Here is a 13,852-nt window from a genome sequence, read left to right as displayed (position 1 = left end):
GGAAATTGCTGAACTAAGAAGTATATTAAATCATATATATGTATGTATTAGTTTTTAATCGGCATAAGAGCAGACAATTGTTTACAATCCGAAATGAATTGAATACAGCCCAAGGGCGCTCTATAAAATATTAACGTTGTTAGGATTTTTCGCCATCGTGTATTGTGAAAACCTTGCATACTTTTAGTCCGGACAGCAAAATGTTTAATCTCTTTATTGGGGATTTGCATACGTCGATGAAAAAATGATATCAGTTATTTCATTGATGCAAACATTGTCTGTTCAATGGAACTCAATTAAAAAAATTGTTTTTTTTCGGTATTTGGCAAATATTATGACCGATGGCGAGTCAATAAACGCATATCAGCACTTCCCAAACGATTGAGCATTATGAAAAGGTTATCAAAGAGGAGCAATGGCACTTCCTCGTATTGCATTTAATCAGCTCACCTACGCAGCTGCAGTAAATGAATTGAATTATTTTTAATGAAATTTCAATTAGGCACATAAAAAAAAAAACGCTCGCGTAATTAATGGGGAAAAAGCAGATGATGAAAAGAACATCGAGCGATTTTCTTTTTTTGCCAGCGACTATTTGGCATTTCGCAAACTAATCATGCGTGTTGCAAGGGACTGCCAATGAATTGAATTTAATTATATTTCTTCTCGGACCCTTTTCGTTGCCATTTGATTTTGGCCATCGCTTCGCATCGCATTCTAAATTATCCAGCACGTGCGGATTTGGATTTGGCCAGAAGTGGGAGCCAGTGGCAGAATCACATTAAACGGGCGGCTCTGTTTGTCATTTGAATACCTAATGAACAAATCGCTGGCACGAAAAGAGGCGGGTTATTTCGGAAATGGATGGACAGCGGAGTCCGAAATCAGCGAGGCGAACTGGAGAAAACCCCAGGAGAGGAGCACATGCCACATCTCTAATGGAATCTCTGGCAGAAGCCATAGACCAAACGCCCGACCATTCAACTCTTATTAATTTATCCGGCTGCAATTGGCAAACCCAATTTGCCTGCAGCTCCGTTGAAGCGTGTAGCAAAATAAAAGCAAATACGCCGCACTTATGGCCCAAATTCAGTCAATTGCACACCGCTTTAAAGGCAAACAAAAAGCGGCAAAAGGGGCAAAAGGGGCGCAAGGGGCGTGGCAGCAGCGAAACCGGTTCGCAAATATTGGCCAAATCGGCTGCACTTTAGTGCGGGCCATGAGTAATGTAGTAGTTTTCCAGCCATTGTTTGTCTGTGTAATAATTGCGTTTGGCGTAAAAAATCTAAAGTTGATTTAGTTCTGATTATCTTCGAGGTTTAATTGATTGTGCATGACTGTGAACATTATTTTATAATCGAACGCATGAGAATTTCTTTTCAGTCTGAGTCTTTGCCTAAACCTTTTATATTGGGCATTTTAAATTTATATTCGCTTTCTAATTTATGCCTTTTTGCAAAGATCTTTGCCACCTCATTGTCTGCTTGGGATATAAAGATAAATACAAGTTTTAGATCACTCTGGAGTTTTGCCAGAAAATCTTAAAACTTGGTTGTTCTTCTTACATTCTGAGGCACGACCACAAAACAGTTCGTCGTGTGTGAGTTGTTGCCAAATTCTCACCGAGTTGTTAGGACAGGTGCCGGCAAAGTGCTAATAGGTCGCCGAAACAAAGTGTGGCTGGAAGTTTCCGAAAATCTTGCATCATCGCAGCACTGCAGTGTCCAGAGTTCCCTGAGTTCCAGAGATAATGGCATATTAACATACTATATGCCATGCAGGGGAAAGAGGAAGCAGAAAGAATCCTATATAAATAGACTCTGCCCACTTGATTGCGATACATTTCCAGTTTTGCGAGCCATTACAAGCCTCGCCGTCAATCTCCAATTCTCCTCGCCCCGCGCCACAATTCAAGTTTAAGCCCGACTCAAGCCACTCGACCACTCAGTTCACAGCGGAATCGCGTCGCGACCACAACGGACAACAACGGACTCGGACTCGCCAAGTGAAGTCAGAAGTGTCTCAGAAAACAATAACAACGGAAAGCGTCTAGGAAAGGTACGGCAGAAGCCCCTGGCTTGTTGTTAATTAAACAGCCCAGTCGAGTTCGCATGTGAAAGCCGCACAATTATGCTGGGCCGCTCCCCGCAAAAGTGCGAGCAAGAATTTGAACGCGGACGCGACTGGCATACAAATCGGAATGTAGAACTGATTCCGAGCTCGGATCTTGTCTTCCAGGTGCGCAGTATGTTCGTCCTACTCGGAGCCCTCTGTCTGCTGCAGACGGCCAGTTTGGTGCCGGCACAGGTGAGCTCCGAAAATTAATTAAGGCTCTAACTGACACCTGCCACCTGTCACCTGCCACCAAAATCCAAATGCGAACTGCATTGTTGGCCAAGTGCGGTTCGAAATTAATGCAATTACCTGGCAGTCAGTCGGTTATCGGGTGACCAGACTCCTGAATACCAAAACACACAGCCCATTTGCCAGCTAACCAGTTATCTCAATAATATTCCATCAGCCACACGAGTCGCAGCCACACAGACAGTGAATTCATTAACTTTATTAATAGATCAGTCGGTGAATTGCATATTTCGCAGAGAAAGAAATAATGAGTTTTCATCACAAACTAAAGGAATATATCATGTGATTTAGTGGGGCTTTTTAAAAGAAGCTAAGGTACAGCAACATTTTATTTACAATAATTTCCCACTGTTAATAATTTTAGTAATTTCTTTATGTTTAAAAATGACTAGTGTCCAGTGTTCTATAGTCACAACCTTGATTTACGAAAGTGAAGGCCTGGAAACGTGATTTTCCTCCCGGCTTTCAACGAGATTACTCGAAATTAGAATAGCTGTCCATCTGATTCTAAGTGCGAAAATCAATGCCATTTGCAAGGGTTTTATTTTGACGATGATTTTGTTTTGCAGTTTGTGGGCAGTCGCAAATGGAGGGAAAAGGTTAAAGTGCAACATTCGGTTTCGGCGTGAACTTTGCCACATTGCCTAAACCGCAATTAAGAATTTTTAGTGCCTTTAATTGCGGGCCAAGGCGAGGTTTTCTTACCTGTTTGTGTTACTTAAAATTACACGGTGTACTCAACTCAGCTCAACTCAACACCATTCCCTTATCATTAGTATCGGCCTCTCACGAGTTGCGACCAACTACTATGCATCATTTTAATAACCACGAAATCGTTACCGCTTTAGTGGCCACCTTGAACTTTGCTGGCCTGCGCTAACTAACTAACTAATATCAATTTAATTGCATTTTTCACCAGACATTACTCATACGCAGCGTTGCACACGAGTGGCATGAGGGCGGTATTTCATGGTAATTAAAGGCTTAAGCCGGAATATCGCGGCTATATTGTGTTCAATGGTTTCTATTTCATTAGTTCGTGAGCTCATTAAACAGGTAATCGAGAATACATAGGAATATTTATTTAAATGTTTGTGCTAAACTGACTTGATTTAGTTGAAGCAAAATGTTTTTAGTTGTTTAGTGCCCATATTTTTCCGGAAGCTCTGTTGGCCAAAGGAATTTCCACACCTTGTAGCGCACACATAATATTTCAAGTCGCCTTCATCTATTGTGCGCTTTCGTGGAGATTTTTTCTGCCCGAAAAGTTTATTTCTATTTGCGGCCCGAGGGCATCAAAAATTTAGATTTTAATCAACGCATGCATGAAATTTGCATTTGCCAGCTAAGTGGAAAATGCCGGGAAAACTGTTGTTTATGTTCTGTGCGGGTCGTGGGAATCGAAATTAAGAGCACACGTAAAAAGTCTTGAGAAGGGTTTTTCCGCCAGCCAGCGAAGGATACAATTCGAGGCGGCCTTTCTCTGGAATTCATGCAAATTACTGGCCATTCATTCCATATCGCAGGTTCCACGAAGAAATCCTTTCACTGCCTTTTCTTCTTATCCTTGCGGGTCATGAACCGAGCTTATGAATTTTTGGAAACTCCGGCCAATCTTTAATCTGCCAACCGCAAGAGCACAATTACTGTCAACTTGAATTAGCCGAACACAATTGCGGTGCTTTACTGCCAATTGCGATTTTTATCCGAGCAATGAATGGCCAGCAAATATGGCGAGTAAATACATTTACTAACTGCACAAATTTCACAGTGTTTCCCAGAATGAATGGCAAACAAAATAGCTGCATACATATGTACAAACATACGATTAATTTACATTTGTTGTTTACAGAACAATAAAATAAATCAATTATTGGCTTAATTTACGCACACATTCCGCAACTCATTTCTCTTGTAGTAGCAACACAGACATGATTTGCATTTCATGTTTTGTTCAGAGTGAATGTTTATTATAACGTCCGACTTGTTGGTCTTATTACAATTTAATTAAATAAATTTAAGCTCGCGCATCTGGCAGCAGTGGAAAAATAGTATTTTTTAAGGTGAGCACAGGAAGGCAAATAGTTGCATAGTTACAAACTTACATAGTTGTCTGCCTCATTTCCATGAGATTATAAAAACCCGACAGCCTTTAAGCGACATCCAAACTTCACAACCTTTGGCAACTTTCAACTTTAAATACTATTACGTTGTTCAGTGCCAGTTAAAAAGTTTTCAGTGCAAGGAGCGGATAAAGAAGCTAAAACCCATCATTACTATAGCGACTGTAGGTCGTATGTAGTGAAAACAATCCGAAGAGGTCGATTCCACTCAAGATGGCATTGAATATGGTTCAGTGCTGCAGATGCTTACGTTTGTACTTTAAAAATGGCTAACTGCTAACTTACTGATATTTCACATAAAGTTACATGTATAGGGAATTTAAAATTTGTTTACTTAAAATATATAAATTCAAGCTGCTATTTGTGCTTGTTATAACTGGAAGATATCTGGCTTGCACAGCTGAAAGTTCTCCATTGAAAGTTCTAATTGATATTTACAACAAATGGCTTGGGGATTATTCCCCCTGCAAAGTAGCTAACAACCTATAGGTCCACTCCATAGATGGACACCTCGAGATGAGCCGCTTGTGGCTGCTCCTCGGAGTCCCGAAGTCGCCGGCAGTGAAGGACCACAAACTGCTGGCCAATGCCGCCAGCCATGAGCTCTGCCTCCGCTTCAACCTCGCCGAGATCCTCGACATGCACGCCCGTAATCCGGTAGTTATCGCTGGCATTCTGCCGAAGATTCCCAAGGAGATTAGGCAATTTGCCAGCCAAGTGCCTGGGCTGTATATCTCACCTGCGAGCCGTAGGCCACATCTCTACCGCTGCTACCCGGCGCCAGGTAAACATCTTCGGTGTGCAGCACGCTGGCGTATTTGTTGACATGACCCCAGGTGACCGAGGCGGCGTTGCCGAGCAGCACCTGCCCAGGTAGCAAACATAGCAGCCACATCAGCCACCTCCATTCCCACACCCATGCCCTTGTCAACATGGCAACATGTGTCCGCCCACGATTCTGCGCTCCTTTCGCTTTCCGCTGTGCTTCTGTGCTGATGATTCGATGCTGACTCTGGCTGGCCACCACCTCCACCTCCACCTGCTCCTCCTCTAGTCGGCGTGTGAAACTCAAATGAGCTGCCGTCAGAGGTTAAATATTGTCATTGTGTCGCCTGAAAAAACTCTTATCGGCGGCAGGTGCGGTGGGCTCTCCCACTCGCTCTCTCACTTGGCCATTGACGATTGTCACACTTCTGATACACTAACTTACTAACTAACTATGGCGGGGTATATCAGACTGCTAAGCACACACGCTACTTACTTGCTAACATACTTTGATAGGATTAATCACTCCTTCATAAATGGTCTTAACTTGCAGGCAAGCTGATAACTTGACAAAGTGATGACACACATATCTTACATAGAAGTAATATTTCTATATATATGGATAGCATATAAGAGTAATGCATAATTAAGTTCCTAATCAAATATAACCATATGATTATAGTAATCTATTAACTAGAGTTAGGGTGTTCATAGTTCCTTATAGCACTGTAGTGAAACTACACCGCACCTATTTGCTTAGGTCTGTTGTGCTGCCTGTTAACTGCCACAATTATTGATAACTTCTTTGGCGTCCGCTCATTCGCTGTGCTCATTACCTGTGTGCTCCACTATCCACGCAATAGCACTCGCCGAAGTTCTTTGTTATCAGTGGATCGGTGTTTTGTAGCTTGGTGTAATGCCAGCTTATCTGTAGTTCATTGTTGCTCTATGATAACTGGAGAACGGGCTGTGCAAATGTTTATCAATGTTTTGGAGCTGTACAAATATCTGCGCTGCAGAACTTTCAACCTTCACCGATTTGGGAAATTCTGGCGCTGAGAAATTCCGCTTAAATTGATTAACACAGAGCAGCACAAGGAATGTTTACAAACTCGGTTAAGCGGGCACAAAGGGTGTTTGCCCGCTTTTCCGGGGCGGCCAAAGTTGGGCAACAACTTTGCAAACTATTAGTGAAAAGAGCGGACAAAACATCTTGGGCCTGAAAAGTTGCCCGGGGGGCGAAACGCAAAGGTCGTGGCCAACTTTGAATAGCATTAAGTATACGCAACGTGGCCAGAACTTTTGTGCTAAAGCTCTCACATTTTCAACCCCGCAGCTGATAACGCTGCGCGATGGCAAGGTGGGCGTGAATTTCGCAGGATATCACGCAGATGCAGGACTCGGCGGACTCCTCACCGGCAACTCTGCCCACGGCGGACTCAGCGCCTCGGCCGGAACTCCGTGGGGCTCCCGGGCAGCCGCCGGTCTGGGCGGCAATCTGGATGGTGGGTTCCACTCCTAATTGATTCGATTTACATGCCGGATAACCCGCTCCTTTCCTCTTCTCACCCGCAGGACGTGCAGCCGGCGTGGGCTACGCCGCCGCCCAGGCCAATCCTTCGGTGGGTGCCAGTGCCCTTCTGGGCGGCAGCGCTGGGGAAACCGGCTACATTGGAGCCGAGGCCCACAGTCCTCGTCGCACTCTGATTTCCTCCTCGCAGCACACAGTGCAGCCTGCATATCCTGCTGATCCTGTGCCCGCCTCTCCCACCTCCGGTCCTGTGGTCACCAGCTACATCCAGAAGGTCAAGCCGCCCAAGAAGTACGCACAAGATGTAAGTAGTCGCTGACCTGGTACATTCTCTTTAAAAATATATAACAAACGTGCATTATTATCTCCATGGATTATAAATTGAACCTATCTCTATTTATATTCATTTTCATAACATTCAAAACGATTTTGAAATGAAATCAGTACCGTGCCTAGTTGCTTTTGCCGAGCTAAATGTATATTTAAAAATATTTCATGTTAAACAATACTTGGTAATTAGGGCAGTAGTTTTAATGAGATTTCCTCCCGTTTTCCAATCCACCCATCAATATGGTTCAGCCAGCTTACGTTTTATTCCCGAGATAAGTTTAACAACAAGTTTGGAAGTATGGTTATCGAAATTTCAGCAAGATGTTTACACGGCTTCCGAAAGTATTAAAAGTGTTTTGCTCGAAAGTTTTACGCATCCTTTCGACTGGAAAAAGTGCTTAAAAGATTTCCCACAAAAATTAAAGCTACATTAAAATTAAAGTGGGGAATTTGGTGCTTCACGGCTTTTCAATTGCGAAATTCCTGGCAATAAATCGCCGACTAGTATTTAACTAGGGAGTGCGGTTAAATATTGATCAACGCCCCCGTGTCGGCCAACCAAAAACAAGCAATCAATCCAATCCAATCCAATCCAACCAAATCCACCATCCGCCATTGATGTTTTAGCTGGACCGCAGTGAAATCATTGAAAATCATGTTAAAGCGGCCGCAGATGCCGATGCCGATGCGGTGGATAAACACCCGCTCTCCCGCCCCCCTGCCACGCCCTCCGCGCTGATAATTGTCAAGCGACCACGCGCACATGCAAAGCGCCAGCGACAGCGGCAACGTGTCGTATACGTGATGCAGCAGGAGCAGCAAATTCCGGATGAGGAAGCCCAAAAGGACGAGCCGCAGTCGACCGTAGAGGTAACACCAAATGCGGTGCGGACATAGATACACAGATACAGATACAGATGCGGATACAGATACAGATACTCGCACACAGATACCCGCTCGCACACACACACGCACGCACACACACACACACTGCGGCACTCTTAAACGCAAACAAATTGTTTGGCTTTTCGGTGGAGCTGGATGCCAAAACTTTACCTTTGTGGCAGTAATTTTATTTGAAAACATTTGCGGACACTGTGGGCGTATTAGGTGGAGGAGTAGAAGTCAGCTGCTACCCGGCATTATTATTTCCGTGAAATATATTTTAATACAATTTTCATTTATCACCCCTGCATGTCCTGCCCTCGTCCTTTGAAAGTAACTCCCCCCAACTCACGAACTCCCCTCCATTCGCAGGCGAGAAGCGATGCCAAGGTGGTCCAGGCGCACAAGTACAAGGCTGTCCAGCGACCCCTCGCCGTGAACAATCGCTTCCTGGCACCGCAGGCCCAAGGACCCGTGGGTCTGGCCCTCGATGTGAGTATGAAATCGTGAAGGACACAGCTTATCCTGGCTTGAGACTCGCCTGCACAAGCAAGCTACATTGAAATGAAAAACCTGCTCAAATATAAATCGGTTTCTCACTAATAGCTAACTTGCTGATTACTTCATAGCTTAGTGACGAAAAGTATTTTGTTTTTAAATATCTAGAGGGTTTAAGAAACGTTTTAGAGGATAACTCGTAATAGGCAAATTCTAAAACATGATTATAAGGTTATGTTTATGGTTATACATTGAATAATATCGTTTTACTCCACACTTAGATTCCCATTGGCATCCTGCGCTCCCTGCAGCAATCCTTGGGCGCCCTGACCGGAGGAGCAGCTCATCAGCAGCCAGCGGCTGCCGTTGCAGTGGCAGGTGCCCAGGCCAACGACCATATTCACTAGAGATATGAGATATAGTTTGGTTTGCCATTAGTCACTACACAAAATCCACTTGCGAGCACAGTAAATACACGTATTCAGGGAATCGAACAGATCAATGAAATGGAAAATGACAAATTAAGTATGATGCAAACCTTTAATAATCACTTACATTGCTAGTCTACACATAAGTTTTTTGATTGCGAATAAATACTTTTAAGGGTATGCCACTTGTTTCACTTAACTAATGTGTACTGTAAACTGGACTAACACTGATGGTGTTATACTTTATACACTCAACATTGATTCAGAAATTCAGAATAAGTTTGCTTTTGGATTGTCTATGAGCTGGGCAATTTACCTCCGGCTTATCGGTCCATTATAAAGCTGGTCAGAGCACTTAGCTCCTGGCTTTCAACTGTTTACTCAAGTGATTACCCAACAAGTAGACTTAAAATCTCTCCTGGTTGTTTGGTGGTGATTAAAGGGTGATGCCTGCCGCCATTAAATCAAGTGCCGCAACATAATGCAGGCAAATGAATCGAAAAGGCAGCCCCACATGGCGAGGCACCACATTTCGCAGACAGGAACTATGGAAATTCGCTGGAAAATCAAGCTGGCACAGGCCGCCATCCTGTTTATTTAGGAAATGTGTGAGCATGTGGAAGATCCCGACCCCAGACAAGATATGGCACACACACTAAGTGTGGCCCAGCAAAATATTTCACACTCTGCAACCGCAGGCACTCGGCTGGCCCAAATTTAGATGGCGTGTGGGGCACAAACTGTGTGGGGCACAAACTGTGTGGTTCGCACCTAAACGAATGCACGACACTACGGGGTATATGTAAATAGTGTACATGCATTGTGTGAGTGTGCTTAAATACTCGCAGGGCTTTTATGCTCTTAACCCTCGAAAAGTCATGGCTTTCACGGCGGTCACGGGGGTCAGTTTGCTTAGGTCCTGGCCGGTGGTTTAGTTGCCGCTATTTAAATTTCTTAATTACTGCCTGGCCGAGAATTTATTGGCCATTAGTCGGTGTACTAAGCTCTCAATGGGCTTCTCCTCCTTTGGTCCTTGTAATGCCGTTGTGATGGGCACATGACTGTGCAACAGGCTTGCAGTTTTGCAAGTTTTTTGCTGTATGCACAGGACACGTTAAATTAAATGAAAACCGGAGGAAACAAGCCATTGTTGCTTGCCATAAAACATGAAAGAGGATTTTTTATGCCTCAGCTTTTGCCGGATTAGACAAAGCCCATCGGATAGACTTCAATTTAGATTTCAAAAGCTGTTTCAGCCAGAGCACATTAAAGGCTAATCAGAAACTGTTTCAACTAAAAATAATTTCTAAGCCCTAAGAATGGCGCTACATCAAATAAAGTAACACAGCTATGATTAACAGATTTAATTTTCCTAAAGTTGCCTTTTAATTTTTACTTTAAATAAACAATATTTTGTATAACTCATGCGCTCAGAAAAAAACACTAATGGCTTTTTCCTGAAACCGAACTTTACAGTGCTAATTTTCCATAAGCAACAAGCGTGAATAAATACAATTTTTGTAGCTGCCGCTTACCTGGAAACCGTATTTCCAATTAGCCCAGAAATGAGCAGCCATACATCATTGTAATCATAAGTAATATCCTTCCCAACTTTGCAGGAGCTCGAGTGAGGATACCACGCACATAACTTAAATTTCTTTAAAAGCCAAAAGGCCCCCCAGATATATGGCCTATAATGTTATGCATATAGACACACACATAGTTGGTTTTTTATGTGTGCTGGCCCAAAATCAACAGGACGTTTTCTACGATTTTCGCTGCTCTTTTTTCCAAAGGAGCCGCAAGAAACGAAGCGGTGAAAAACCAAGAGCCCGGGGTCAAAGGCGTCCGAAATCGAGCTCGATTCGTGGGTCGCGGTTGCCTCATTAAATTTAACGCACGTGCCGCACAAATTATGTTTACCCACACACACACACACACACACACACACAGACACAGATGTGCACTCATACACTGGCCAACACCGACGCACATTTAAACATTTTCCTAATTTAGAGTTCGGCACAAAGAAAAACGTTAGTGGAGAATTGAAAAGGTTCTTTTGGTTTTTATTTTGTCTACAATTTACGTGGGCCACCAGAACGAATGAATAGGTGGCAGGTTAAATCATTCAACAAATGTGCTCACCCACATCCACACACACACACACACAACACACACACACACGAGCAGAGAAACCGCACACACTTGTGCTTATTAGGTTGCCTTCTTTTAAGCGCCCGAAGGTAGGCAACATAACCATTTGTGTAATTTGCTGACGAGGACGGTACTCCAAATTGAGCTGTGAACTTTAAGTTGTCGAAGAATCGAATTTCCTCAGCACGCTGCTTAATTAGAGAGAATCAATTTACCTGCTCATATGTTTTGATTTAGTTACCAACACGAAAGTCCACGTTTAATTGAACGTAAATGAATCATTTTGCAATTGAATAAGGATATAATACGAGCTTAATACATTTGAGTTTACAGCAGTGGAATTAATTTATAAAGTTACTTTTCGGTTAACAAAGCACTCCCCGATTAGTTATGCCCGTAATCATGTTTAAAATAAATTTGACTATGCACATTAAGTAGTCGAAACAGATTGGAAGCTGCGAAGCCGTAAGAAAATCGTTGCCGGGACAACGGTGCGTATGCTTGCTATTTAACTTCATCGCCAGGTAGTTAGGTAACTGGTAACTAACTAACGGCAGCTATAAATATTCAGTGGCCCGGCTTACGCAGATCGAGTGCATAACTGCTGGAGCATAAATATTCATAAATTCCACAGGACCTTGTGTGTCAGCTCCAAAATGGAAGCAATGCTGAACTTCGAGTCGCCGCCGTCGCTTTTCATTAAAGTTTGACGTACCTAAGCGGCAAAACTGGCTGTCCAACCAACAAGCAAACGTGGCACCGGAGTTCATACGAGTACATTGTACATGGCATCCAAGTATGCGCTGTCTGCATTATTAATGAGTTGACTCCATTTAATTGAAGCAATGTGATTGCGGCCATTGCGACAGCTGGCAGAGGGGCGGTGGCTGTGTGGGCGTGGCCTGATCCGGACGGACTGAACACCTGTCTTTTCGAAGCATATGCAAATTCGGCTTGCCACGTGCCCCGGGGCACCAGAGTCTCCGCCCCCGCTTTCCGCGGAAGTCCACACCGTGCTACAAATGTCAACATTCAGTTGTATAGTAGGCGCGAGTTATATCCTGTGGATGCACGTGGCTCTACCTCTATCAGCAGGAGAAATGTGAATTTAAACTGCATGCTAAATGAAAAATTTTATTTCATTAGCACACCATGCGCTGAATAGGCGAATGTCAAGGGTATTGATCCATGGAAAATGTTTTTGGATTCATAGATAAGTGTATACTTCACTACTTCAGAAAAATCTTTGGGCATGCAGAGCTGCACTTGTCCAATTTACATTTGCGTTCAATATTGCAGTACAACTTTAAAACTATTTTATTTATCTCTATTTGCACACACATTTAAGGGTATTACCCTCTTCGATATTCATCGCCCAAGGCACTGTAAATATTTTATGTTGTAACGTAAATAACCTCAACTGAAGGGTGTTCTGGGAACCTTTGTTTTCTGCGAATGGGGCAGTGAGTAAAAGGTGAGGTTTCGCCAAATGTACAGCCCAATAATTCGTGTGCGGAACTGGAAATCGTAAACCCCCTTGAGCTCAAGCCAACCGCAAGTTCTGAGAACTCTGTCAACAGGTCCTTGCTGCAATCATTTGCTTTCTTTGCTTCCTTGAAATGGCGTTTAATGTGCCATATTTTTCATTGGAATATTGTATTGAATGTTGTGTTCAAAAGCGAGCGATGAAAATTATGAAGAGCCTCGCGATAAACCGCAAACCCAAACCACAAAATCCCTCTGGGGCTCAAAAGACAGTGATTTAAATCCGAGCCAAATAATTTAAGGCTGCGGCCAGCGAAGCGATTGAATTGCAACAGCTTTTGTTGGAGAAAAAATAAACTCCGGCGTTGACTTACGCTGAAAAACACGCCGAAATCGTGGGGCAAAAAGTGTTTCCGTTTCCGTTGTGCAGTGCCTTTTGGGTAATAAAATCATAAATCCCCAGGCGCAAAGTGGGCATACAGCAGGTGGAGCAGAAGGGGAACGGAAGGAACGGAAGGAGCTGCCGAAAATACGGAGTTCGGGTCAGGAAGCGGAAATTATGTTGGCCCGTCTTGGACTTAACCTTTGTCTTCCCCGCTTTTTGTGCCCGGTTTTGCGAGGATTCGCGGCCATGAATGATTGCAGTTTAAACTCGGCCAAGCTCGCTGTAGCACTTTCGCGGAGTTTTCCTTGTGGAAGCCTCATTTATGATGCTCCTTTCGGCTTGGCAACATTTTTATAGCTGCAACGGCGGCATAATTAATTTCATTTTACGGCGGGGCGAGTTGGCAAAAATGCATAAAGTCAATTAGCTGAAAAGGCAGCAGGCGAGAAAACAAGAGCTCCCGGCTCCTGGCTCCTGGCTCCTAGCCAATCCTGGGCAGGGCATGCTCCCCAGGAGTAGCGAGGCGAAATGATGAGCTTGTAGTGGCTTAACAGGGCATGCCGTAAATATCTGAACGGGTCAACTTGGTTCCGGGCAAAAATCACTGGTTCCTCGGCGAGAGAAGTCCATTATCCCAATGATAACTTGCGTACTCCGAGTTCACAGAGGCTGCCAAGCGCAGCTAATGAAATCCAATTGAAACGAATTGTTTCCTGGACAATTGCGAAATACGGATTCAGTTTAAAAATTGTTTTAATTACGTTTTAATTGGAGGTGGCTTTACGCATTCCTCAAGTTGTTAGCATTTTAAGTGTTATAACGCAAATTTCATAAGCGACCATAACTGCAAAAGCAATCTTTACAAATTAAAAATAGATTTATAGTTACACGCAGAATGACC

The 13,852-nt window shown here is 43.6% G+C and overlaps 2 protein-coding genes across 4 annotated transcripts; one reads left to right on the top strand and one right to left on the bottom strand.

The window, feature by feature from the left end:
* Nucleotides 1-1,840: 1,840 nt before the first annotated feature.
* Nucleotides 1,841-9,104, top strand: LOC120445839 (PE-PGRS family protein PE_PGRS26). Of its 3 annotated transcripts, XM_039626464.2 has the most exons (7): nucleotides 1,841-2,058; nucleotides 2,239-2,307; nucleotides 6,589-6,757; nucleotides 6,828-7,087; nucleotides 7,741-7,983; nucleotides 8,371-8,490; nucleotides 8,778-9,104. In XM_039626464.2, exons 2-7 carry the CDS (start codon nucleotides 2,248-2,250, stop codon nucleotides 8,901-8,903), a joined length of 978 nt encoding a protein of 325 aa, XP_039482398.1. In that variant the 5' UTR covers nucleotides 1,841-2,058; nucleotides 2,239-2,247; the 3' UTR covers nucleotides 8,904-9,104. The 3 variants fall into 3 exon arrangements, with proteins under 3 accessions (XP_039482398.1, XP_039482400.1, XP_039482399.1); XM_039626465.2 differs by lacking the exon at nucleotides 7,741-7,983 and having other exon boundaries at nucleotides 1,845-2,058; XM_039626466.2 differs by lacking the exons at nucleotides 7,741-7,983; nucleotides 8,371-8,490; nucleotides 8,778-9,104 and adding an exon at nucleotides 7,228-7,716 and having other exon boundaries at nucleotides 1,842-2,058.
* LOC120445840 lies at nucleotides 4,313-5,819 on the bottom strand. Its single transcript, XM_039626467.2, has 2 exons — nucleotides 5,227-5,819; nucleotides 4,313-5,162 (listed from the first exon to the last, which is right to left on the bottom strand). Exons 1-2 carry the CDS (start codon nucleotides 5,419-5,421, stop codon nucleotides 4,971-4,973), a joined length of 387 nt encoding a protein of 128 aa, XP_039482401.1. The 5' UTR covers nucleotides 5,422-5,819; the 3' UTR covers nucleotides 4,313-4,970.
* Nucleotides 9,105-13,852: the final 4,748 nt, after the last annotated feature.

Source organism: Drosophila santomea, chromosome 2R (assembly GCF_016746245.2).
Source record: "Drosophila santomea strain STO CAGO 1482 chromosome 2R, Prin_Dsan_1.1, whole genome shotgun sequence".
NCBI lineage: Eukaryota > Metazoa > Arthropoda > Insecta > Diptera > Drosophilidae > Drosophila > Drosophila santomea.
This window is presented reverse-complemented; position numbering and strand designations above follow the sequence as displayed.